This window comes from Portunus trituberculatus, chromosome 37, assembly GCF_017591435.1.
Source record: "Portunus trituberculatus isolate SZX2019 chromosome 37, ASM1759143v1, whole genome shotgun sequence".
In the NCBI taxonomy this organism is placed as follows: Eukaryota; Metazoa; Arthropoda; class Malacostraca; order Decapoda; family Portunidae; genus Portunus; species Portunus trituberculatus.
In genome coordinates this window covers 6,860,921-6,880,606 of record NC_059291.1, presented here as the reverse complement: position 1 = coordinate 6,880,606, position 19,686 = coordinate 6,860,921, and the positions used below count along the sequence as shown (strand labels likewise).

General features: G+C 44.9%; 1 protein-coding gene across 7 annotated transcripts in view; it reads right to left on the bottom strand.

Annotated features, from left to right (window-relative positions):
* Positions 1 to 19,685, bottom strand: part of LOC123513819 — a 38,956-nt gene extending 19,271 nt beyond the window's left edge. For all 7 annotated transcript variants that reach the window (XM_045271185.1, XM_045271187.1, XM_045271189.1 and 4 more), the window contains exon 1: positions 254 to 19,685. In XM_045271185.1, coding sequence (XP_045127120.1) covers positions 254 to 19,670 — 19,417 coding nt within the window. In that variant the 5' untranslated portion in view covers positions 19,671 to 19,685. The remainder of the gene's footprint in view (positions 1 to 253) is intronic.
* Between the last annotated feature and the right edge of the window lies 1 nt (position 19,686).

Sequence of the window (19,686 nt, the reverse complement as noted above, 5' to 3'; positions counted from 1 at the left end):
GGTATTATTTTTCATATCAACAAACTTTAAAAAAGGAAGAGAAAACAATAGAAAAAGTACAATTTAAACTTGACGAATGCTTCATACAAATCTAACTCAAATACATGTCTTGGATGCCAGCTAGAATGATTACCTCTGATTATTGTTATGTTGCAGACAAATGTGTGCTGCGGGAATTAGCGCACTGCAGCATCCTTTACTCAAAGGACAAGCATTTACAAGCGTGAAGCAGATGAATCTACCTTTTCAGTACCTTCATTAAGTGCTTCCCCAGCACAAATGGCAAACACATGAGAGAGCTGAGCTGCTTGTGATATAGGTGGTGTTGTCCCAGCCATTTCAGCCTCAGAGGCTTCTGTTCTCTTGTCATCAGACTGTTGTGAGTCATCTACTACATTTGATGTTACTTTACTTGAAGAGATGGATAGTGGCATTGTCACTTTTGCATCAACTGTGCTGCTGTTTTCAACCTTGAGGGTTAATATGTTCTGAGGAACTTCATCGTTGGCAGCTTCAGACTTGGCAATTGAATGTGGCTCACTGCCTTCACTGGCAGCCAGTCTTTCGACAGGTATATTTGGATCGTTCTGTGTAATGTCAACATAATCTACAGGAGACTTAACTACCTCTACTATACTTCCATTGGAACCTATGGCTGTATTACTGACCTCTACTTGGGTGTCTTTTATTTCTTGAGTGTTAACTTCAGAAAATACAACATCAACTACATTACTCACTGTAACTACAGGCTCTGAAATAGAAATGTCAGCTTCCCCTACAGTTTCATTCATCTCAGATTTGGACAATACATTTTCATCTAATGATACATAAGAATCTACTTCTAATGAGTCATTTACTAAACTGGAAACCATATCCATACAAACAGATGTTTTCTTTAACACATTAAGATCTACTGGCAAAGCTGGTTCAGGCATTTCAAGAATATAGCTTTCCTTAACTAAATCTTTGTTTTTCAGAATATATACATCAACAATGTCTTTGGAATCAATTTCAACGTCTTCTTCGACTTCTTCCATTCCTGATGGTTCTGGCTTTATCAGTGCTGGCTCTGCTTCTAATATCAATGAATCTTCTTTCACAACTCCTGGTTCTGTCACCACCATTGTAGATTCTGGCTCTATTATGACCACCACTGCCTCCTCAAAAGTAGATTCTGTCTCTACCATTCCTGGCTGTTCATGAACAAGAGTTTTCTCTAGTTTTATATCTCCCATTGCTGGTTTTGACAGTGATTCTTTCACTTCTAATTCTGATTCTTCAAGTGTAGATTTTGGTTTCACTAATGGTGGCTCTGTTTGTTCCATTATTGGTTCGAGTTCTAGTTTCAATTTCAATTTATTTTTTTCTGATTGCTCAATGACATATCCAGCTTCCATCAGTTCCTTGATTACAGGCTCAGGCTCTGTTTCTGTTGATTTTGGTTCTTCCAATCCTGACTCTAATGTAACTAAATATATTTCTGGTTCTTCTACAATTGGTTCTGGTTTCAATAACATAGAATCTATGGCTGTCCATGTTGATTCTGTTTCCATGATTATTAGTTCTCCTTCCATTACTTGTGGTTCTGGTTCTGTTTCTGGTTCCACCATTACTGGTTCTACCTCTACAACTCCTGGGTCTGGCTTCACCATTACTAAACTTGATTCTGTAACTGTTGGTTCTACCTCTGCCATAATAGGCTCAACTTCCAGTGCTAATAGGTCTGGGTCTAACACAGGCTCTGTCTCCAACATAACTTTCCTTGCTTCCAGAACTTCTGGTTCTTTCTCCATCATTTTCAATTCTGACTCTGGCAGGGTTACTTCCAGGTGCAACACTTCTGGTTCTGGCTCCATTATTTCTGGTTCTTCCACCAATATTGGTTCCACTTTCACATCTGTTGTTTCTGGTGCCTTTATCTTCTTGCCTGCAGACACCAGCATCTCATCAATTTCAGATGTCATTGCCTCATCACTTACAGGTGCCAGAGCAGCCTCAACTTCAAGCTCTAGTACCTTCTCAAACTCAGATTCAGGTAGCTCATCAAATTCAGGAGAAAGAACTGCCTCAACTTCAAGTGCCAGTTCCTCCTCAAATTCAGTTTCCAGTACTTTATCACCTTCAGGAGAAAGAACTGCCTCAACTTCAAGTGCTAGAGCCTCCTCAAATTCAGTTTCCAGTACTTCATCAATTTCAGGTGCCAGTGCAATGCCAACTTCAAGGAAAAGTTCCTGCTCAACTTCAGATGCCAGTCCCTCTTCAACTTCAGGTGTCAGTACTTCAACTTTAGGTGCCAATCTCTCTTCAACTTCAGGTGCCAATACCTCCTCAATTTCAGGTGCCAGTATCGCCTCAACTTCAGGTGCCAATCCCTCTTCAACTTCAGGTGCCAGTATCTCCTCAACTTCAGGTGCAAGTATCTCCTCAACTACAAGTGCCTGTACCTCCTCAACTTCAGGTGCCAGAAAATCAACTTCAGGTAACAGTATTTCCTCAACATCAGGTGCTAGTTCCTCTTCAACTTCAGGTGCCAGTATATCCTCAACTTCAGGTGCCAGTACCTCCTTAATATCAGGTGCCACAACATCCTCAATTTCAGGTGCCAGTACCTCCTCAACTATAGATGACAGTTTCTCAACTTCAGGTGCCAGAATGTCCTCAACTTCAGGAGTCTGTATCTCCTCAACCTCATATGTAAGTACTTTCTCAACTTCAGCTGTCAGTTCCTCCTCAACTTCAGGTGTCAGAACTTCCTCAACTTCAAGTGCCAGAATATCCTCAACTTCAGGTGCCAATACCTCCTCAGCTTCAGGAGCCAGAACATCCTCAACTTCAGATGTCAGTTCCTCCTCAACTACAGGTGCCAGTACCTCCTCAACTTCATGTGTCACTACCTCCTCAACTGCAGGTGGAAGTTCCTTCTCAACTTCAAGTGCCAGTTCCTCCTCAACTTCAGGTGCCAGTACCTTCTCAACTTCAGGTGCCAGTACCTTCTCAACTTCAGGTGCCAGAACATCCTCAACTTCAGGTGTCACTTCCTCTTTAACTTCAGGTGCCCATTCCTCTTCAACTTCAGGTGACAGTACCTTCTCAACTTCAGGTGCCAGTACCCTCTCAACTTCAGGTGTCAGTATGTCCTCAACTTCAGGTGCCAGGACCCTCTCAACTTCAGGTGTCAGTACATCCTCAACTTCAGGTGCCAGGACCCTCTCAACTTCAGGTGCCAGTACCTCCTCAGCTTCAGGTGCCAGGACCCTTTCAACTTCAGGTGCCAGTACCTCCTCAACTTCAGGTGCCAGTACTCTCTCAACATCATGTGCCAGTACCTCCTCAACTTCAGGTGCCAGTAGCTCTTCAACTTCAGGTGCCAGTACCCTCTCAATTTCAGGTGCCAGTACCTCAACTTCAGGTACCCCTTCCTCCTTAACTTCTGGTACCCCTTCCTCCTCAGCTTCTGGTGTCAATACTTCCTGGACTTCAGGTGCCAGTACCTCAACTTCAGGTGGTAGTACCTCAACTTCAGGTGCCAGTTCCTGTTCAACTTCCAGTGCCAGAATATCCTCAAATTCAGGTGCTTGTTTCTCAACTTCAGGTTCCAGTGCCTCCTCAACTTCAGGTGCCAGAACATCCTCAATTTCAGGTGCCAGAATGTCCTCAACTTCAGGTGCCAGTACCTCCTCAACTTCAGGTGCCAGAACATCCTCAACTTCAGGTACCAGTACATCCTCAACTTCAGTTGCCAGTTCCTCCTCAACTTCAGGTGTCAGAATGTCCTCAACTTCAGCTGCCAGAACCTCCTCAACTTCAGGTGCCAGTATCTCCTGAACTTCAAGTGCCAATACCTCCTCAACTTCAGGTACGAAAACCTCAACAATTACAGGTATCAGTATCTTCTCAACTTCAAGTGCCAGTGCTTCTTGAACTTCCAATGCCATTACCTCTACATCATCAGGTACCAGAATCTCAACTTCAGGTGTCAGCACCTTTTCAACTTTTGGTGTCAGTGCTTTAACTTCTGGTGGAAGAATCTCAACTTCTGGTGCCAGGCTCCCAACTTCTGGTGCCAAAATCTCAACATCTGGTGTCAAAATCTCTACTTCTGGTAACATAACCACATCAACTTCAGGTGCCAAAATCTCACCTTCAGGTATCAGAACTACCTCAACTTCAGGTGCCATTATCTCCTCAACTTTAGGTACTAGTATCTTCTCTACTTCAAGCGTGACTACCTCCTCAACTTCAGGTACCATTACCTCTACAACTTCACGTGTCAGAATCTCAACTTCAGCTGTCAGTACCTCCTGAACTTCAGGTGCCAGTAACTCCTCTCCTTCAGGTAACATTACCTCTACAACTTCAGATGCAAGAATCTCAACTTCAGCTGTCAGTACCTCCTGAACTTCAGGTGCCAGTAACTCCTCTCCTTCAGGTAACATTACCTCTACAACTTCAGATGCAAGAATCTCAACTTCAGGTGCCAAAATTTCTACTTCAGGTGTAAGTATCTCCTCAAATTCAGGTGCCAGCACCTCAACTTCAGGTGCTAGTACCTCAACTTCAGATACCAGTACCTCCTTAACATTTGGTGCCAGAATCACATCAACTTCAGGTGCCAGAATCACTTCAACTTCCAGTGATAGAATCTCAACTTCTGGTGCCAGAACCTCAACTTCAGGTGCCAGAACCATCTCACCTTCAGTAGCCAGAACCTCCTTAACTTTAGGTACTAGTATATTCTCAACTTCAAGTGAGAGTACCTCCTCAGCTTCAGGTGCCATTACCCCTACATCTTCAGGTGCCAGAATCTCAACTCCAGGTGCAAGTACCTTTTCAACTTCCAGTGTCAGTACCTCCACAACTTCAGGTGCAAGAATCTTAACTTCAGGTGCCAGTACTGCCTCAACTTCAGGTGTCAATACCTCCTCAACTTCAGGTGCAAGAATTGCAACTTCAGGTGCCAGTACCTCTTCAACTTCAGCTGTCAATATCTCCTCAATTTCAGATGTCAGTACCTCCTCAACCTCAGATGTAAGTACCTCCTGAACTTTAGGTACCAGTACCTCCTCAACTTCAGGTGCCAGTACATCCTTAAATTCAGATGCCAGAACGTCAACCTCAGGTGCCAGAATCACATCAACTTCAGGTGTCAGTACCTCATCAACTTCAGTAGCCAGTACCTCAACTTCAGATGCCAGAATTTCAACTTCACGTGCCAGTTTCTCCTTAACTTCACGTCCTAGTACATCGTCAACTTCAGGTGACTGTACCTCCTCAACTTCAGATGCCAGTTCCTCCTCAAAATTAGGTGCCAGTTCCTCCTCAACTTCAGGTGACAATACCTCCTCAACTTCAGGTGCCAGTACCCTCTCAGTTTCAGGTGCCAGTTCCTCCTCAACTTCAGGTACCAGATCCTTTTCAACTTCAGATGTCAGTACCTCCTCAATTTCAGGTGCCAGTTCCTCTTTAAATTCAGATGCCACTTCCTCCTCAATTTCAGGTGCCAGTATCTCATCAACTTCAGATGTCAGTACCATAAGTTCAGGTGCCAGGACCTCCTCAACTTCAGGTGCCAGTATCTTCTCAACTTCAGGTGACAGAACCTCAACTTCTGGTACCAAGACCTCTTCAACTTCAGGTGTCAGTACCCCAACTTCAGGTGCCAGTACTTCATCAACTTCAGGTGGAAGTACCTCCTGAACTTCAGGTAACAGTTCCTCCTCAACTTCACATATCAGAATCTGAACTCCCAGTGCCTCGTCAATCTCAGGTGCAAGTACTGCCTGAAATTCAGGTGTCAGTACCTCCTCAACTTCAAGTGCTGATATCTTCTCGACTTCAGGTGCCAATATTTTCTTAACTTCAGGTGCCTGTACCTCCTCAACTTCAGGTGCTAGAATCTTCTGAACTTCAGGTGCCAGTATCTCATCACCTTCAGGTGTCACTACTTCATCAACTTCAGGTGCCAGCACCTCCTCAAATTCAGGTGCCAGTTCCTCATCAACTTCAAGTGTCAGCTTCTCTTCAACTTCAAGTGCCAATACCTCCTCAACTTTAGGTGCCAGAATGTGAACTTCAGATGTTAGTACCTCTTCAACTTCAGGTGCCAGTTCCTTCCCAACATCAGGTACCAGTATTTCTTCAATTTCAGGTGTCAGTACCTCAACTTCAGATGCAAGTACTTCCTCAACTTCAGGTGCCAGTACTTCCTCAACTTCAGGTGCCAGTGCCTCCCTAACTTCACATGTCAGTACCTCTTCAACTTCAGGTGGTAGTACCACCTCAACTTCAGGTGCCAGTATCTCCTTAACTTCAGGTGCCAATACCTCCTCAACTTCAAGTGTCAGAATCCGAACTTCAGATGCCAGTACCTCTTCAACTTCAGATGCCAGTACCTCTTCAACTTCAGATGCCAGTACCCGAACTTCAGATGCCAGTACCTCTTCAACTTCAGATGCCAGTACCTCTTCAACTTCAGGTGCCAGTACCTCCTTATCTTCAGGCACCAATACCTCCTCAACTTCAAGTGTCAGAATCTGAACTTCAGATACCATTACCTCCTCAACTTCAGGTACCAGTGCCTCCTTATCTTCAGATGCCAATACCTCCTCAACTTCAAGAGTCAGAATCTTGACTTCAGGTGCCAGTACCTCCTCAACTTCAGGTGCCAGTACCTTCTTAACTTCAGGTGCCAATACCTCCTCAACTTCAAGTGTCAGAATTTCAACTTCAGGTGCCAGAATCTCAATTTCAGATGCCAGTACCTTCTCAACTTCAGGTGCCAGTACCTCCTTAACTTTAAGTGCCAGTATCTCCTCAGCTTCAGGTGTCGACACCTGAACTTCAGATGCCATTAACTTCTCAACTTCAGGTACCAGTACATCCTTAACTTCAAGTGACAGTCCCTTCTCGACTTCAGGTGTCAGTATCTTATCAACTTCAGGTGCAAGTACCTCATCAACTTCAGGTGCCAGTACCTGATCAACTTCAAGTGCCAGTACCACATCAACTTCAGGTGCCAGTACCTCATCAACTTCAGGTGCCAGTACCTCATCAACTTCAGGTGCCAGTACTTCATCAACTTCAAGTGCCAGTACCACATCAACTTCAGGTGCCAGTACCTCATCAACTTCAGGTGCCAGTACCACATCAACCTCAGGTGCCAATTCCTTATCAACTTCAGGTGCCAGTACCTTATCAACTTCAGGTGACAGTAACTCTACTTCAGGTATCAGTACCTCATGAACTTCAGGTGCCAGTAAATCATGAACTTCAGGTGGCACTAGCTCATCAACTTCAGGTGCCAGTTTCTCAACTTCAGGTGTTAGTACCTCATTAACTTCAGGTGCCAGTACCTCATCAACTTCAGGTGCCAGTAAATCATGAACTTCAGATGGCACTACTTCATCAACTTCAGGTGCCAGTACCTCCTCAATTTCAGGTGTTAGTACCTCATCAACTTCAGGTACCAGTAATTCATCAACTTCAGGTGCCAGTACCTTCTCAACTTCAGGAGTCAGTTCATCATCAACTTCAGGTGCCAATACCTCATCAACTTCAGGTGCCAGTATCTCTTCACCTTCAGGTGCTGGTAACTTCTTAACTTCAGGTGTCAGAATCTGAACTTCTATTTGCAGTACCTCTTCACCTTCAGGTGTCAGCACTTCCTGAACTTCAGGTGCCAGTACCTCCTGAACTTCAGTTGCCAGAATCTGAACTTCAGTTTCCAGTACATCTTCACCATGTGTCAGCACCTGAACTTCAGGTGCCAGTACCTCCTGAACTTTAGTTGGCAGTAGTCCCTCAACTTCAGTTGCCAATCCCTCCTTAGCTTCAGTCATCAATACCTTTTCAACTTCAGTTGTTAGCAGCTCCTGAATTTCAGGTGTCAAACTTATAACTTTAGGTGTCCGTACTTCAACTTCAGCTGTCAGTAGTTCCTCATCTTGAAGTGCTAGAATCTCAACTTCAGGTGCCAGTACCTCTTCAACTTTAGATGCCAACTCCTCCTTAACTTCAAATGTCAGTATCTCCTCAACTTCAGGTGTCAGTACCTCTTCAACTTCAGATGCCAATACTTCCTGAACTTCAAATGTTAGTACCTCATCAACTTCACGTGCCAGTACCTCTTCGACTTCAGATGCCAATACCTCCTGAACTTCAAATGTCAGTACCTCATCAACTTCAGGTGCCAGTGCCTCCTCAACTTTAGGTGCCAGTACCTCAACTTCAGGTGTCAGTACCTCAACTTCAGTTGTCAGTAGCTCTTCAACTTCAGGTGCCAGTACCTCCTCAGCTGATTCTGACTCTACCTCTTGTATTTCTATCACTGTTCCTTCTAGTTTCACTGTTGATTCCAGTTCATCTAGTATTTCTTTAGCTATCAATATTGATGATTCTGATTCCTCAGTCACTGTTTCTGCCTGCACCACTCCTGCCCCTGTCTCTCCTAGTTTTGGCTTTGTCACCAGTACTGGTTCTTGCTCCACCTCTGATATTTCAATTTCCACCACTATTTGTTTTGTTTCTACCTCTCTAAGTTCTTGGCTATCCATAATTTGTTCTCCCCTCATAAAAGGTGATTCTGCTTCCATCTCCAATATTTCTGGTTCCATCACTTCAGCTGCTAGTTCCGGTTTTATCTTGCTCAATTGTTGCTCTAACGTTGCTGATTCTGGTTCAATCTCTGATGGATCTGTGGCTACAATTTCTTTACCTGCTTCCACCAGTGTTGACTCTATTCCCATACTGACCACTACTAGATGTGGCTCTATTGTTGTTGTTTCTGACTCCATTCCTGTTGTTTTTAACTTTTCTTCAGCTGAAGTTGGTTCTTGTTCTACCACTCTTGGTTCTGGTTGTACTACTAATGTCTCTGGTCTCACCATTATTGGCTCTAGTCTTACCACTATTGGCTCTGGCCTAACCGTTATTGGCTCAGGTCTAACAACTATTGGTTCTGGCCTCACCACTATCGGTTCTAGACTCACCATTATTGGCTCAAATCCTTTGATGGTTATTTGTGATTCTATCACTGTTTCTGGTTTCACATGAATCTCTGTATCTTTCATTAATGTTGCTTTCAATTCCAACACCGGCTCTTCCATTAAAATGTTTACCTCTGGTTTGATTTCAGCATAATCTATGGGTGAAATACTCAATTTTGCTTCTTGCTCAGTTGATTTAGCCTCCCTTACAGGTGGTTCTGCTTCCACTATCAGTGGTTCTGTGTCAGCTAATGTGGGCTCTGGCTCTTCTTCCACCATTAATGTCTCTTGCTCCATTACTTTTAGTTCAGGTTTTGAGTGTACTTGTGCAATTTCAGATGTAAATATTTCAAATTCAGTGGATGCAAAAGAGGAAATGCTATTGTCCTCAGTTTCTAAGAAATGCTGCACTTCTGGGGTTAATGTTACTTGTGTAGAGGTCAAAGTATCTATCACATCGGATGTTAATACTTCTTTGATTTCAAGTTGCAAAAGCTCTTCATATTCATATGATGTTGCCTTCATACTGTCTGAAGCAGCAGCTTCAAAAATTTCAAGCAACACTATTTCCTCTACATTGTGATCTGACATCCCTTCAGATGAAATTGTTTCACTAAATTCAGGTGCTTCACTCTCAATTTTGATCTCAGGTAGTCTGTTTTCAGATTCAGGCTCTTCTAGTAATTGATTGTCAAAATCATGAAATTCATGAAACTCATTTTCCACTAGCTCTTCATTTGCAGAATACTGTATCTTACTTTCAGACTCACTTATATAATCAACCTGACGTACAAAGTCATCATCATTAAATGAAAATCCTTCTCCAACTTCAGCTGCTAAAATCTGTACTGGAGATTCAAGTACCTGTGTTTCTTGATCTTCTGATGATACTAAATCTACTTTACCTACCTCTATGTTATCTAAGACTGTTTTGATTTCATCATCCCTTTCTATCATTCCATCTGCTGTGATATTTGCTAGGAATGTTTCTCCAGATCGAATTTTACATAATTCTGGATATTCAAGAGTGAAAACCTCTTCAACTTCTGAGAAGTCTGATCCCTTAGGTTCAGGAGCCAGTCTTTTCTTAACTTCATGTCTCACTACTTTCTCAGCCTCTTCTGTAGAAATGAACCTCTCAGCTTGAGATGCTTCTTCCAATTCACAAGGAATATCTTTCTCTGAAGATATAAATATTTCTTTAAATTCAACAATTATTTTGTATAATTTATTTGTAAATAAATTTTTCACAACAGCTGATAGTTTATCAAATTTTGCTTCCAAAACCTTCTCCATTTCCATTGCAAGAATTTGCTCTATCTCGGGTGCCAAATTCCTCTCTAGCACAGGTATCAGCGGCTCTTCTGTCTTCAGTGGCGATACATTGTCTACTTTATGTGTCAACATTTCAATATTGGAAGCCACAATTTCCTCAACATTATGTGTCACTGACTCTCCAGTTCTAGATGCCAGTGTGCTCTCAATTTCATGAGAAGAAATTCTATCATCAGATACAAACATCCTCTTAGTTTCAGGAGTTAATAATATTTCATTATCTGGTACAAATGTTATCTCAACTTCAGATGGTGTCTCCCTATATTCAATTGTCATAATCATTTCAACTTCAGGTACTGCATGTACTTCCTCAACTTCTGATGTCTGTACTTCCTCAATTTCCAGCACCTTCACTTCACCTTCAACTTCAGATACCAGTACTTCCTCAGCTTCTAATGATTTTACGATTAATTCAGGTACCAGTACTTCAACTTCTGCTGCCAAGAACTCAACTTCATGGGAAGGAGTTTTCTCAATTCCAGATGCTGGCACCTCAAATTTAGGTGCCAGTACATCTTCAACTTCAAGAGCTAGTACTTCAACTTCAGATATCAATATCTCCTCAAATTCAAGTGCCAGTGGTTCAACTGTAGGTGCCAGTACCTCAACCTCTTGTAGTAGCTCAATTGCTGATCCAAGTGGCTCCATAACCTCTGTGTTGATGTCAACTCCAGATGGTAATATCTCAAACTGAGGTTCCACTATCTCAACTTCACATCCCTGTGACCTTTCAATTTTAGCTGATGGTGTCTCTTTTAATTGATGAGGTGATAAATCCTGAATTTCAACTTCCTCAGCTTCAAGTACTTGTAAAGCCTCAACTTCAGATGATATTACCTCTTCAACCTTACTTGTTGATGTCTCAACTTTTGATGTCAGTGTCTCAGCAACAGCAGGTGCAAGTACTTTTTTAATATCAGGTGCTGGTGCTGCCTTGATTTCATGTGTTAAGGCTTCCTCAACTTCTGGTGCTGGTAGGTTCTCAACTCCATGAGACAGTGGCTTTTGAACTGAAGGTGCAAAAGTTTCTGTAACTTCAGACACCAGTTCCTCTTCAAATTCAGTTGTTAATAATGGGTCAACTTTAGATGCCAGTACCTGTTGAACCAAAGGTGCCAATGCTTCTAGTATTTCATGTGCTAGTACCTCCTCAATTTCAGAAGGCAATTCATCAACTTCATGTAGCAAACTCTCATCAATTCCAAGTAGTAATGCCTCATCAACTTCAGGAGTTACTTCCTCAACTTTGGATGTTAGCACCTCTTCAGTTTCAGATGCCAGTGTTTCAACTTCAAGTTCCAGTGCCTTGTCAACTTCATGAAACAGTAACCCAACCTCAGCATCAAGGGTCTTATATTGTGATACTACTGCCTCATCCTTTTCTCGTGGCAGTTTCTCTTCAACTTCAGTTGTTAACACCTTCTCAACTTCTGAAGCTACTATGTTCTCAGCTTCAAGTGCCAGTATCTTATCAATTTCAGATGTCAATACTTCCTCAACATTAGATGTCAGTGCTTCAACTTCACTTACCAGTACTTTCACACTTTCAGGTACTAGTATTTCAACTTCAGGAATCAGCATCTCCTCAACTACAGGTGATAACACTTCCTCAACTTCAGGTGTATACATCATCTTAACTTCATGTCCTAATACTACCTTAGTCTCTGGCCCAAGTACCTTCACATCAGGTGCTGTCATATCAACTGCAAGGGCTATTACCTCAACCTTGGATGGCAGTGATTCCTCAATATGAGGTGCCAATGATTCCATAGCTTCAGGTGCTAATAAATCAAGTTCAGGTGCTACTATTTCTTTGATTTCAGGTGCCCATAGCTCCTGAAATTCATGGATAACAAACTCCTCAAATTCAAATGGTGATATTACTTTAGCTTCAGATTCCAGCATCTCAATTTCAGATACTACTGCCTCCTCTATATCAGATTCCAGTAACTCTTCAGATTCAATTGCCAGTCCTAACCCAACTTGAGGTTCTTCTACTGCCTCAACTTCAGATGGCAAAGGTGCTTCAACTTCAATTCTCAGTATCTCTTCTGCTTCAGGTGCCATTGCACTTTTAACTTCTAAAATCAGTGTTTCTTGGACTTCAGCTGCCATTTTCTTCTCAACTTCGATATTTTCTACTTCATCCTCAGATACCACTACCAACATAACATCATGTCTTAGTGAATCCTCAAAATCAGATGCCTGCATGGCCTCAAATTCAGGTAACAATATTTCCTCCACTTCCTGTTTCTGAGCCTCAACTTCAAAGGCCAAAGTTTCAAATTCTGATGGTAAAATTTCCTCAATCACAAGTGGCAGTGGCATTTCAACTTGAGATGGTAACAGTTCATGATTTTCAGATGCTAATATCTTCTCAACTTCAGATGCCATCAACTCCTCAATTTCTAGTGCCTGGCTCTCCTCAACTTCAGGTGCCCATGATTCTTCAGCTACATATGTCAGCGCCACTATTGCCTCAACTTCAGGTGCCAGTTTTAATACTTCCTTAACTTGTGGTGTCAATTCCCCTGCATCATCAACTACTTTTGTCTCCACAACTTCCAGAGACAATGCTTTACCAGCTTCATGTGTCTTAAATTTTGTTTCTAACAGTTCTACCTCAACTTCAGGCGTAAGTGTCTCTTGATCTTCAGTTGCTTGTACTACTTTAACTTCAGAAAATGTATCAATTTCAAATGCTAGTTCCTTCTCTATTTCAACTGATATTGCATCCTCAATCTCTGGTGGTGTTATCTCTTCAATCTTACGTGCTTCTAAAGCCTCAATTCCAATTTCTTGCACATCCTTAATCTCAGGGTGTACTATTGATAGAACTTCTGATGACAGTGCTTCATCAACTTCAAATAAAAAAGCCCCATGAAGAGACAATACCTCAACTTCAGGTGTAATTACATCTTCGATTTCAGGAACTAATGTCCTTCCTACTTTAGCTGGTATTGCTTCTTGACTTCCAAGTGTTTGTTCAACCTCAACTTTAAGTGCTTGGATCTCTTTAACTCTAGGCATCCGTACCTTCTCTACTTCAGATAACATTTCATCCTGACCTTCAGGTGCTACTCCCATCTCAACTTCTGATGTTACTACATTCTTAACTTCAGGTACCAATAAATCCTGACCTTCAGATGTCAGTGTCTTCTCAATGTCAGGTGCTGATATCTCCTCAATCTTGAATGTCAGCAACTCCTCAACTTTAAGTATCTGTGCCCCTATAATTTGGGACGGCATTTCTAATTCAGATGTCACTGCCTCATTAACAACAGAAGCACATGCCTCTTCAACTTTAGATGTCAACACCATCTCAGCTTCATATTCTAGCACCTCAATTTCAGGTAGGGATATCTTATCAGTTTCAGGTGTTAAAAGTTCATTTGTTGTTAATATCCTTGCCTCCTGAACTACAAATGCCAGTGACTCAACTTCTGGGATCAGTATTTTCTCATCTTCAGCCACAATTGTCCCTTCAACTTCAAACACCACCATCTTATCAATCCCAGGCACTATTTCCTCTGCCTCAGGCAACTCTATCTCTTTCACCTCAGGCACTACTGTCCCCTCAGCCTCAGGCACCAGTGTCTCCTCAGCCTCAGGCACCAGTGTCTCCTCAGCCTCAGGCACCACTGTCTCCTCAGCCTCAGACACCACTATCTCCTCAGCCTCAGGCACCACTGTCTCTTCAGCCTCAGGCACCACTGTCTCCTCAGACTCAGGAACCACTGTCTCCTCAGACTTAGGCACCAGTGTCTCCTCAGCCTCGGGCACAACTGTCTCCTCAGCCTCAGGCACCAGTGTCTCTTCAGCCTCAAGTATCAGTGTCTCTTCAGCCTCAGGAACTACTGTCTCCTCAGCCTCAGACACCACTGTCTCCTTGGCCTCAGCCACTAACACCTCTTTAGCCTCAGGGACCAGTCTCTCCTCAGCCTCAGATATAAGTGTCTCCTCAGCCTCAGGCACCACTGTCTCCTCAGCCTCAGATACCAGTGTCTCCTGGGCCTCAGATACCAGTGCCTCCTCAGCCTCAGACACCAATGTTTCCTCAGCCTCAGACACCAGTGTCTCCTCAGCCTCAGGCAACAATGTCTCCTCAGCCTCAGATACCAGTGCCTCCTCAGCCTCAGACACCAATGTTTCCTCAGCCTCAGATACCAGTGTCTCCTGGGCCTCACATACCAGTGTCTCCTGGGCCTCACATACCAGTGTCTCCTCAGCCTCACATACCAGTGTCTCCTCAGCCTCAGACACCAATGTTTCCTCAGCCTCAGACACCAGTGTCTCCTCAGCCTCAGACACCAATGTTTCCTCAGCCTCAGACACCAGTGTCTCCTCAGCCTCAGGCAACAATGTCTCCTCAGCCTCAGATACCAGTGTCTCCTCAGCTTCAGGCACCAGTGTCTCCTCAGCTTCAGGCACCAGTGCCTCCTCAGCTTCAGGCACCAGTGCCTTTTCAGCTACAGGCACCACTGTCTCCTCAGTCTCAGGCACCAGTGTTTCTTCAGCTTCAGGCACCAGTGTCTCCTCAGCTTCAGGCACCAGTGCCTCCTCAGCTTCATGCACCAGTGCCTTTTCAGCTACAGGCACCACTGTCTCCTCAGTCTCAGGCACCAGTGTTTCTTCAGCCACAGGCACCACCGTCTCAGCCTCGTGCACCACTGTCTCTTCAGCCTCAGATATCAGTGTGTCTGCAGCCTCAGGCACCCATGTCGCCTCAGCCTCAAATACCAGTGTCTCTTCAGCCTCAGGCATGAACATCTTCTCAACCTCAAGTACCAGTGTCTCCTCAACCTCAGGTACTACTGTTTCCTCAGATTCAAGCACCAGTGTCTCTTCAACCCCAGACACTAGTGTCTTCTCAGTCTCATACACCACTGACTCTTCAGCTGCAAGCACCAGTGACTCTTCAGCCTCAAGCACTACTGTCTCTTCAGCCTCAAGCACTACTGTCTCTTCAGCCTCAAGCACTACTGTCTCTTCAGCCTCAAACACCACCATCTCAGCCTCAGATACCAGTGTCTCTTCAACCACAGGCACTAGTGTCTCATCAGCCTCATACACCACTGTCTCTTCAGCTGCAGGCACCCGTGTCTTCTCAGCCTCAGGCACCATCATCTCTTCACCTTCAGGCACCACCGTCTCTTCAGCCTCAGGCACCACTGTCTCTTCAGCTTCAGGCACCAGTGTCTCTTCAGCCTCAGACACCACTGTCTCTTCAGCTTCAGGCACCAGTGTCTCTTCAGCTTCAGGCACCAGTGTCTCTTCAGCCTCAGACACCACTGTCTCTTCAGCTTCAGGCACCAGTGTCTCTTCAGCTTCAGGCACCAGTGTCTCTTCAGTCTCAGGCAACACTGTCTCTTCAGCTTCAGGCACCAGTGTCTCTTCAGCCTCAGGCACCACCATCTCTTCAGCTGCAGGCATCAGTGTCTCCTCAGCCTCAGTCACAAGTGTTTCCTCAGCATCAGGCACCAGTGTCTCTTCAGCCTCAGGCACCACCATCTCTTCAGCAGTAGGCACCAGTGTCTCTTCAGCCTCAGGCAACAGTGTCTCCTCAGCCTCAGACATCAGTGTCTTTTTAGCTGCAGGCACCACTGCCTCCTCAGCCTCAGGCACCAGTGTTTCCTCAGCTTCAGGCAACACTATCTCCTCAGCCTCAGGCACCAGTGCCTCCTCAGCCTCAGATACCAGTATCTCCTCAACCTCAGACACCAGTGTCTCTTCAGCCTCAGGCACCAGTGTCTCCTCAGCCTCAGACACCAGTGTCTCCTCAGTCTCAGGCACCAGTGTCTCTTCAGCCTCAGGCACCAGTGTCTCCTCAGCCTCAGACACCAGTGTCTCCTCAGTCTCAGGTACCAGTGTCTTCTCAGCCTCAGACACCAGCATCTCTTCAGCCACAGGCACCAGTGTCTCCTCAGCCTCAGGCACCAGTGTCTCCTCAGTCTCAGGTAACAGTGTCTCCTCAGCCTCAGACACCAGTCTCTTTTCAGCCACAGGCACCAGTCTCTCCTCAGCCTCAGGCACCAATGTCTCTTCAGCCTCAGGCACCACTGTCTCTTCAGCCTCAGACACCAGTGTCTCTTCAGCCTCAGGCACCAGTGTCTCCTCAGCCTCAGACACCAGTGTCTCCTCAGTCTTAGGTACCAGTGTCTCCTCAGCCTCAGACACCAGTGTCTCTTCAGCCTCAGACACCAGTGTCTCCTCAGCCTCAGACACCAGTGTCTCCTCAGTCTCAGGCACCAGTGTCTCTTCAGCCTCAGGCACCAGTGCCTCCTCAGCCTCAGATACCAGTGTCTCCTCAGCCACAGGCACCAGTGTCTCCTCAGCCTCAGACACCAGTGTCTCTTCAGCCTCAGGCACCAGTGCCTCCTCAGCCTCAGATACCAGTGTCTTCTCAGCCTCAGGCACCAGTGTCTCCTCAGCCTCAGACACCAGTGTCTCTTCAGCCACAGGCACCAGTGTCTCTCCAGCCTCAGGCACCAGTGTCTCTTCAGCCTCAGACACCAGTGTCTCTTCAGCCTCAGGCACCAGTGTCTCCTCAGCCTCAGACACCAGTGTCTCCTCAGTCTTAGGTACCAGTGTCTCCTCAGCCTCAGACACCAGTGTCTCTTCAGCCTCAGACACCAGTGTCTCCTCAGCCTCAGACACCAGTGTCTCCTCAGTCTCAGGCACCAGTGTCTCTTCAGCCTCAGGCACCAGTGCCTCCTCAGCCTCAGATACCAGTGTCTCCTCAGCCTCAGGCACCAGTGTCTCCTCAGCCTCAGACACCAGTGTCTCTTCAGCCTCAGGCACCAGTGCCTCCTCAGCCTCAGATACCAGTGTCTTCTCAGCCTCAGGCACCAGTGTCTCCTCAGCCTCAGACACCAGTGTCTCTTCAGCCACAGGCACCAGTGTCTCTCCAGCCTCAGGCACCAGTGTCTCTTCAGCCTCAGGCACCAGTGTCTCTTCAGCTGCAGCCACCACTGTCTCCTCAGCCTCAGGCACCAGTGTTTCCTCAGCCTCAGATACCAATGTCTCTTCAGCTTTAGTCAATAGTATCTCAACTTCATACAAAACATTTTCTACCAGTGTCTCTTCAGTCACAGGCACCAGTGTCTCTTCAACTTCAGGCAACAGTGTCTCTTCAGTCACAGGCACCAGTGTCTCCTTAACTTCAGGCAACAGTGTCTCTTCAGTCACAGGCACCAGTGTCTCTACAGTCACAGGAAACAGTGTCTCTTCAACTTCAGGCAACAGTGTCTCTTCAGTCACAGGCACCAGTGTCTTCTCAACTTCAGGCACCAGTGTCTCTTCAACTTCAGGCAACAGTGTCTCTTCAGTCACAGGCAACAGTGTCTCTTCAGTCACAGGCAACAGTGTCTCTTCAGTCACAGGCAATAGTGTCTCTTCAACTTCAGGCAACAGTGTCTCTTCAGTCACAGGCAACAGTGTCTCTTCAGTCACAGGCAATAGTGTCTCTTCAACTTCAGGCAACAGTGTCTCTTCAACTTCAGGCAACAGTGTCTCTTCAGTCACAGGCAACAATGTCTCTTCAGTCACAGGCACCAGTGTCTCTTCCACTTCAGGCACCAGTGTCTCTTCAACTTCAGGCAACAGTGTCTCTTCAACTTCAGGCAACAGTGTCTCTTCAATCACAGGCAACAGTGTCTCTTCAATCACAGGCAACAGTGTCTCTTCAATCACAGGCAACAGTGTCTCTTCAACTTCAGGTAACAGTGTCTCTTTAACTTCAGGCACCAGTGTCTCCTCAACTTCAGGCAACAGTGTCTCCTCAGCCACAGGCACCAGTGTCTCTTCAGTCACAGACAACAGTGTCTCTTCAACTTCAGGCAACAGTGTCTCTTCAACTTCAGTCAATGGTATCTCTTCAGTCACAGGCACCAGTGTCTCTTCAACTTCAGGCAACAGAATCTCTTCAGTCACAGGCACCAGTGTCTCCTCAACTTCAGGCAACAGTCTCTCTTCAGTCACAGGCACCAGTGTCTCCTCAGCAACAGGCACCAGTGTCTCCTCAACCTGAGACACCAGTGTCTCCTCAGCCTCAGGCACCAGTGTCTCAGGAACACTGGGCAATAACATCTCAACCTCGTACATAAGAGCTTCTTCAGGCACCAGATTTGTCTCAACTTCATTTATAAAAGTCTCCTCAACTTCAGACAGTGGCCTTGTCTCAACTTCATACACCAGTGATTCCTTAATTTCATGTACCATTGCCTGCTCAACTTCAGGCATTAAAGTCTTATCATCTTCAAGAGTTACAATCACTTCAATCTCAGGTACTACAATCTCTTCAATATCAGATAGAAGTGTTTCAACTTCATACAGAAAAGTCCTGTCAGGCACTAAATTATCCTCACTTTCAGACAGCATCCCTGTCTCAACTTCAGGCACCATTGTTTGCTTAATTTCATGCACTAATGTCTGTCCTAGTCCAGGTGTTAAAGACTTCTCATCTTCAGGCACCAGTGTTTTCTTAATTTCATGCACCAGTGTCTGCTCAATTTTGGGTGCTAAAATTCCCTCTACTTCTGACATCCTAGCCTCTTTAACTTCAAGTATTTGCTTCTCCATGAAATCAGGCACCAGTGTCCCCTTTAATTCCTGTGTTAAAGTTTTTGCAACTTCAACAGCTAATGTTTTCTCAACTTCAGAAACTACTGTCATTTGAATTTCATGTATTATCTCCTCAACTTCAAATGGCAGTACCTCTTTGGCTTCAGGTGTCAAAGTCTTGTGGTCCTTGGACACAAGTGTCTCCTGAACTTCAGAAACTAAAGTATCAATAACTTCTGGCATCACTGTCTCCTGAAATGCCAACACCAAAGTTTTCTTACTATCAAACATTGATGTCTCTTGAACTTCTGATACCAGTATCTCACCAATTCTAGGATCAAATGTCTCCTGAATTTCTGGTACCCATTCAATGTCAATTTCAGAGTTCCAGTCCTCCTTAATTTCTGGAACCAATACTTCCACGATTTCAGGCACTAATATTTCTTCTATTTCAGGCACCAATGCTTCTTTGACTTCAAATGTATGTTTATCCAGAGCTCCAGGTATCAAGGTCCCCACATTTTCGGATACTTGTGACTCCTCAATATGTGCATCCTTAACTTCTGGTAACAATATTTTTACATCTTCAGATACCAGTGACTCCTCAAATTCTGGTACTGATCTCACCATGACTTCCTGTGGCAACTCATCTGCAGATTCCAGTTGCTCAACTTCTGGTGCTAGTATCACCTCAGCATCAGATGAGAGCAGCTTCTCATTCAGAGAAGCTAATACATCTTCAACTATGGGTGTTAGCAGAATCTCATGGAGAGGAAACATTATCTCCATTTCTTCTGCTACTGAA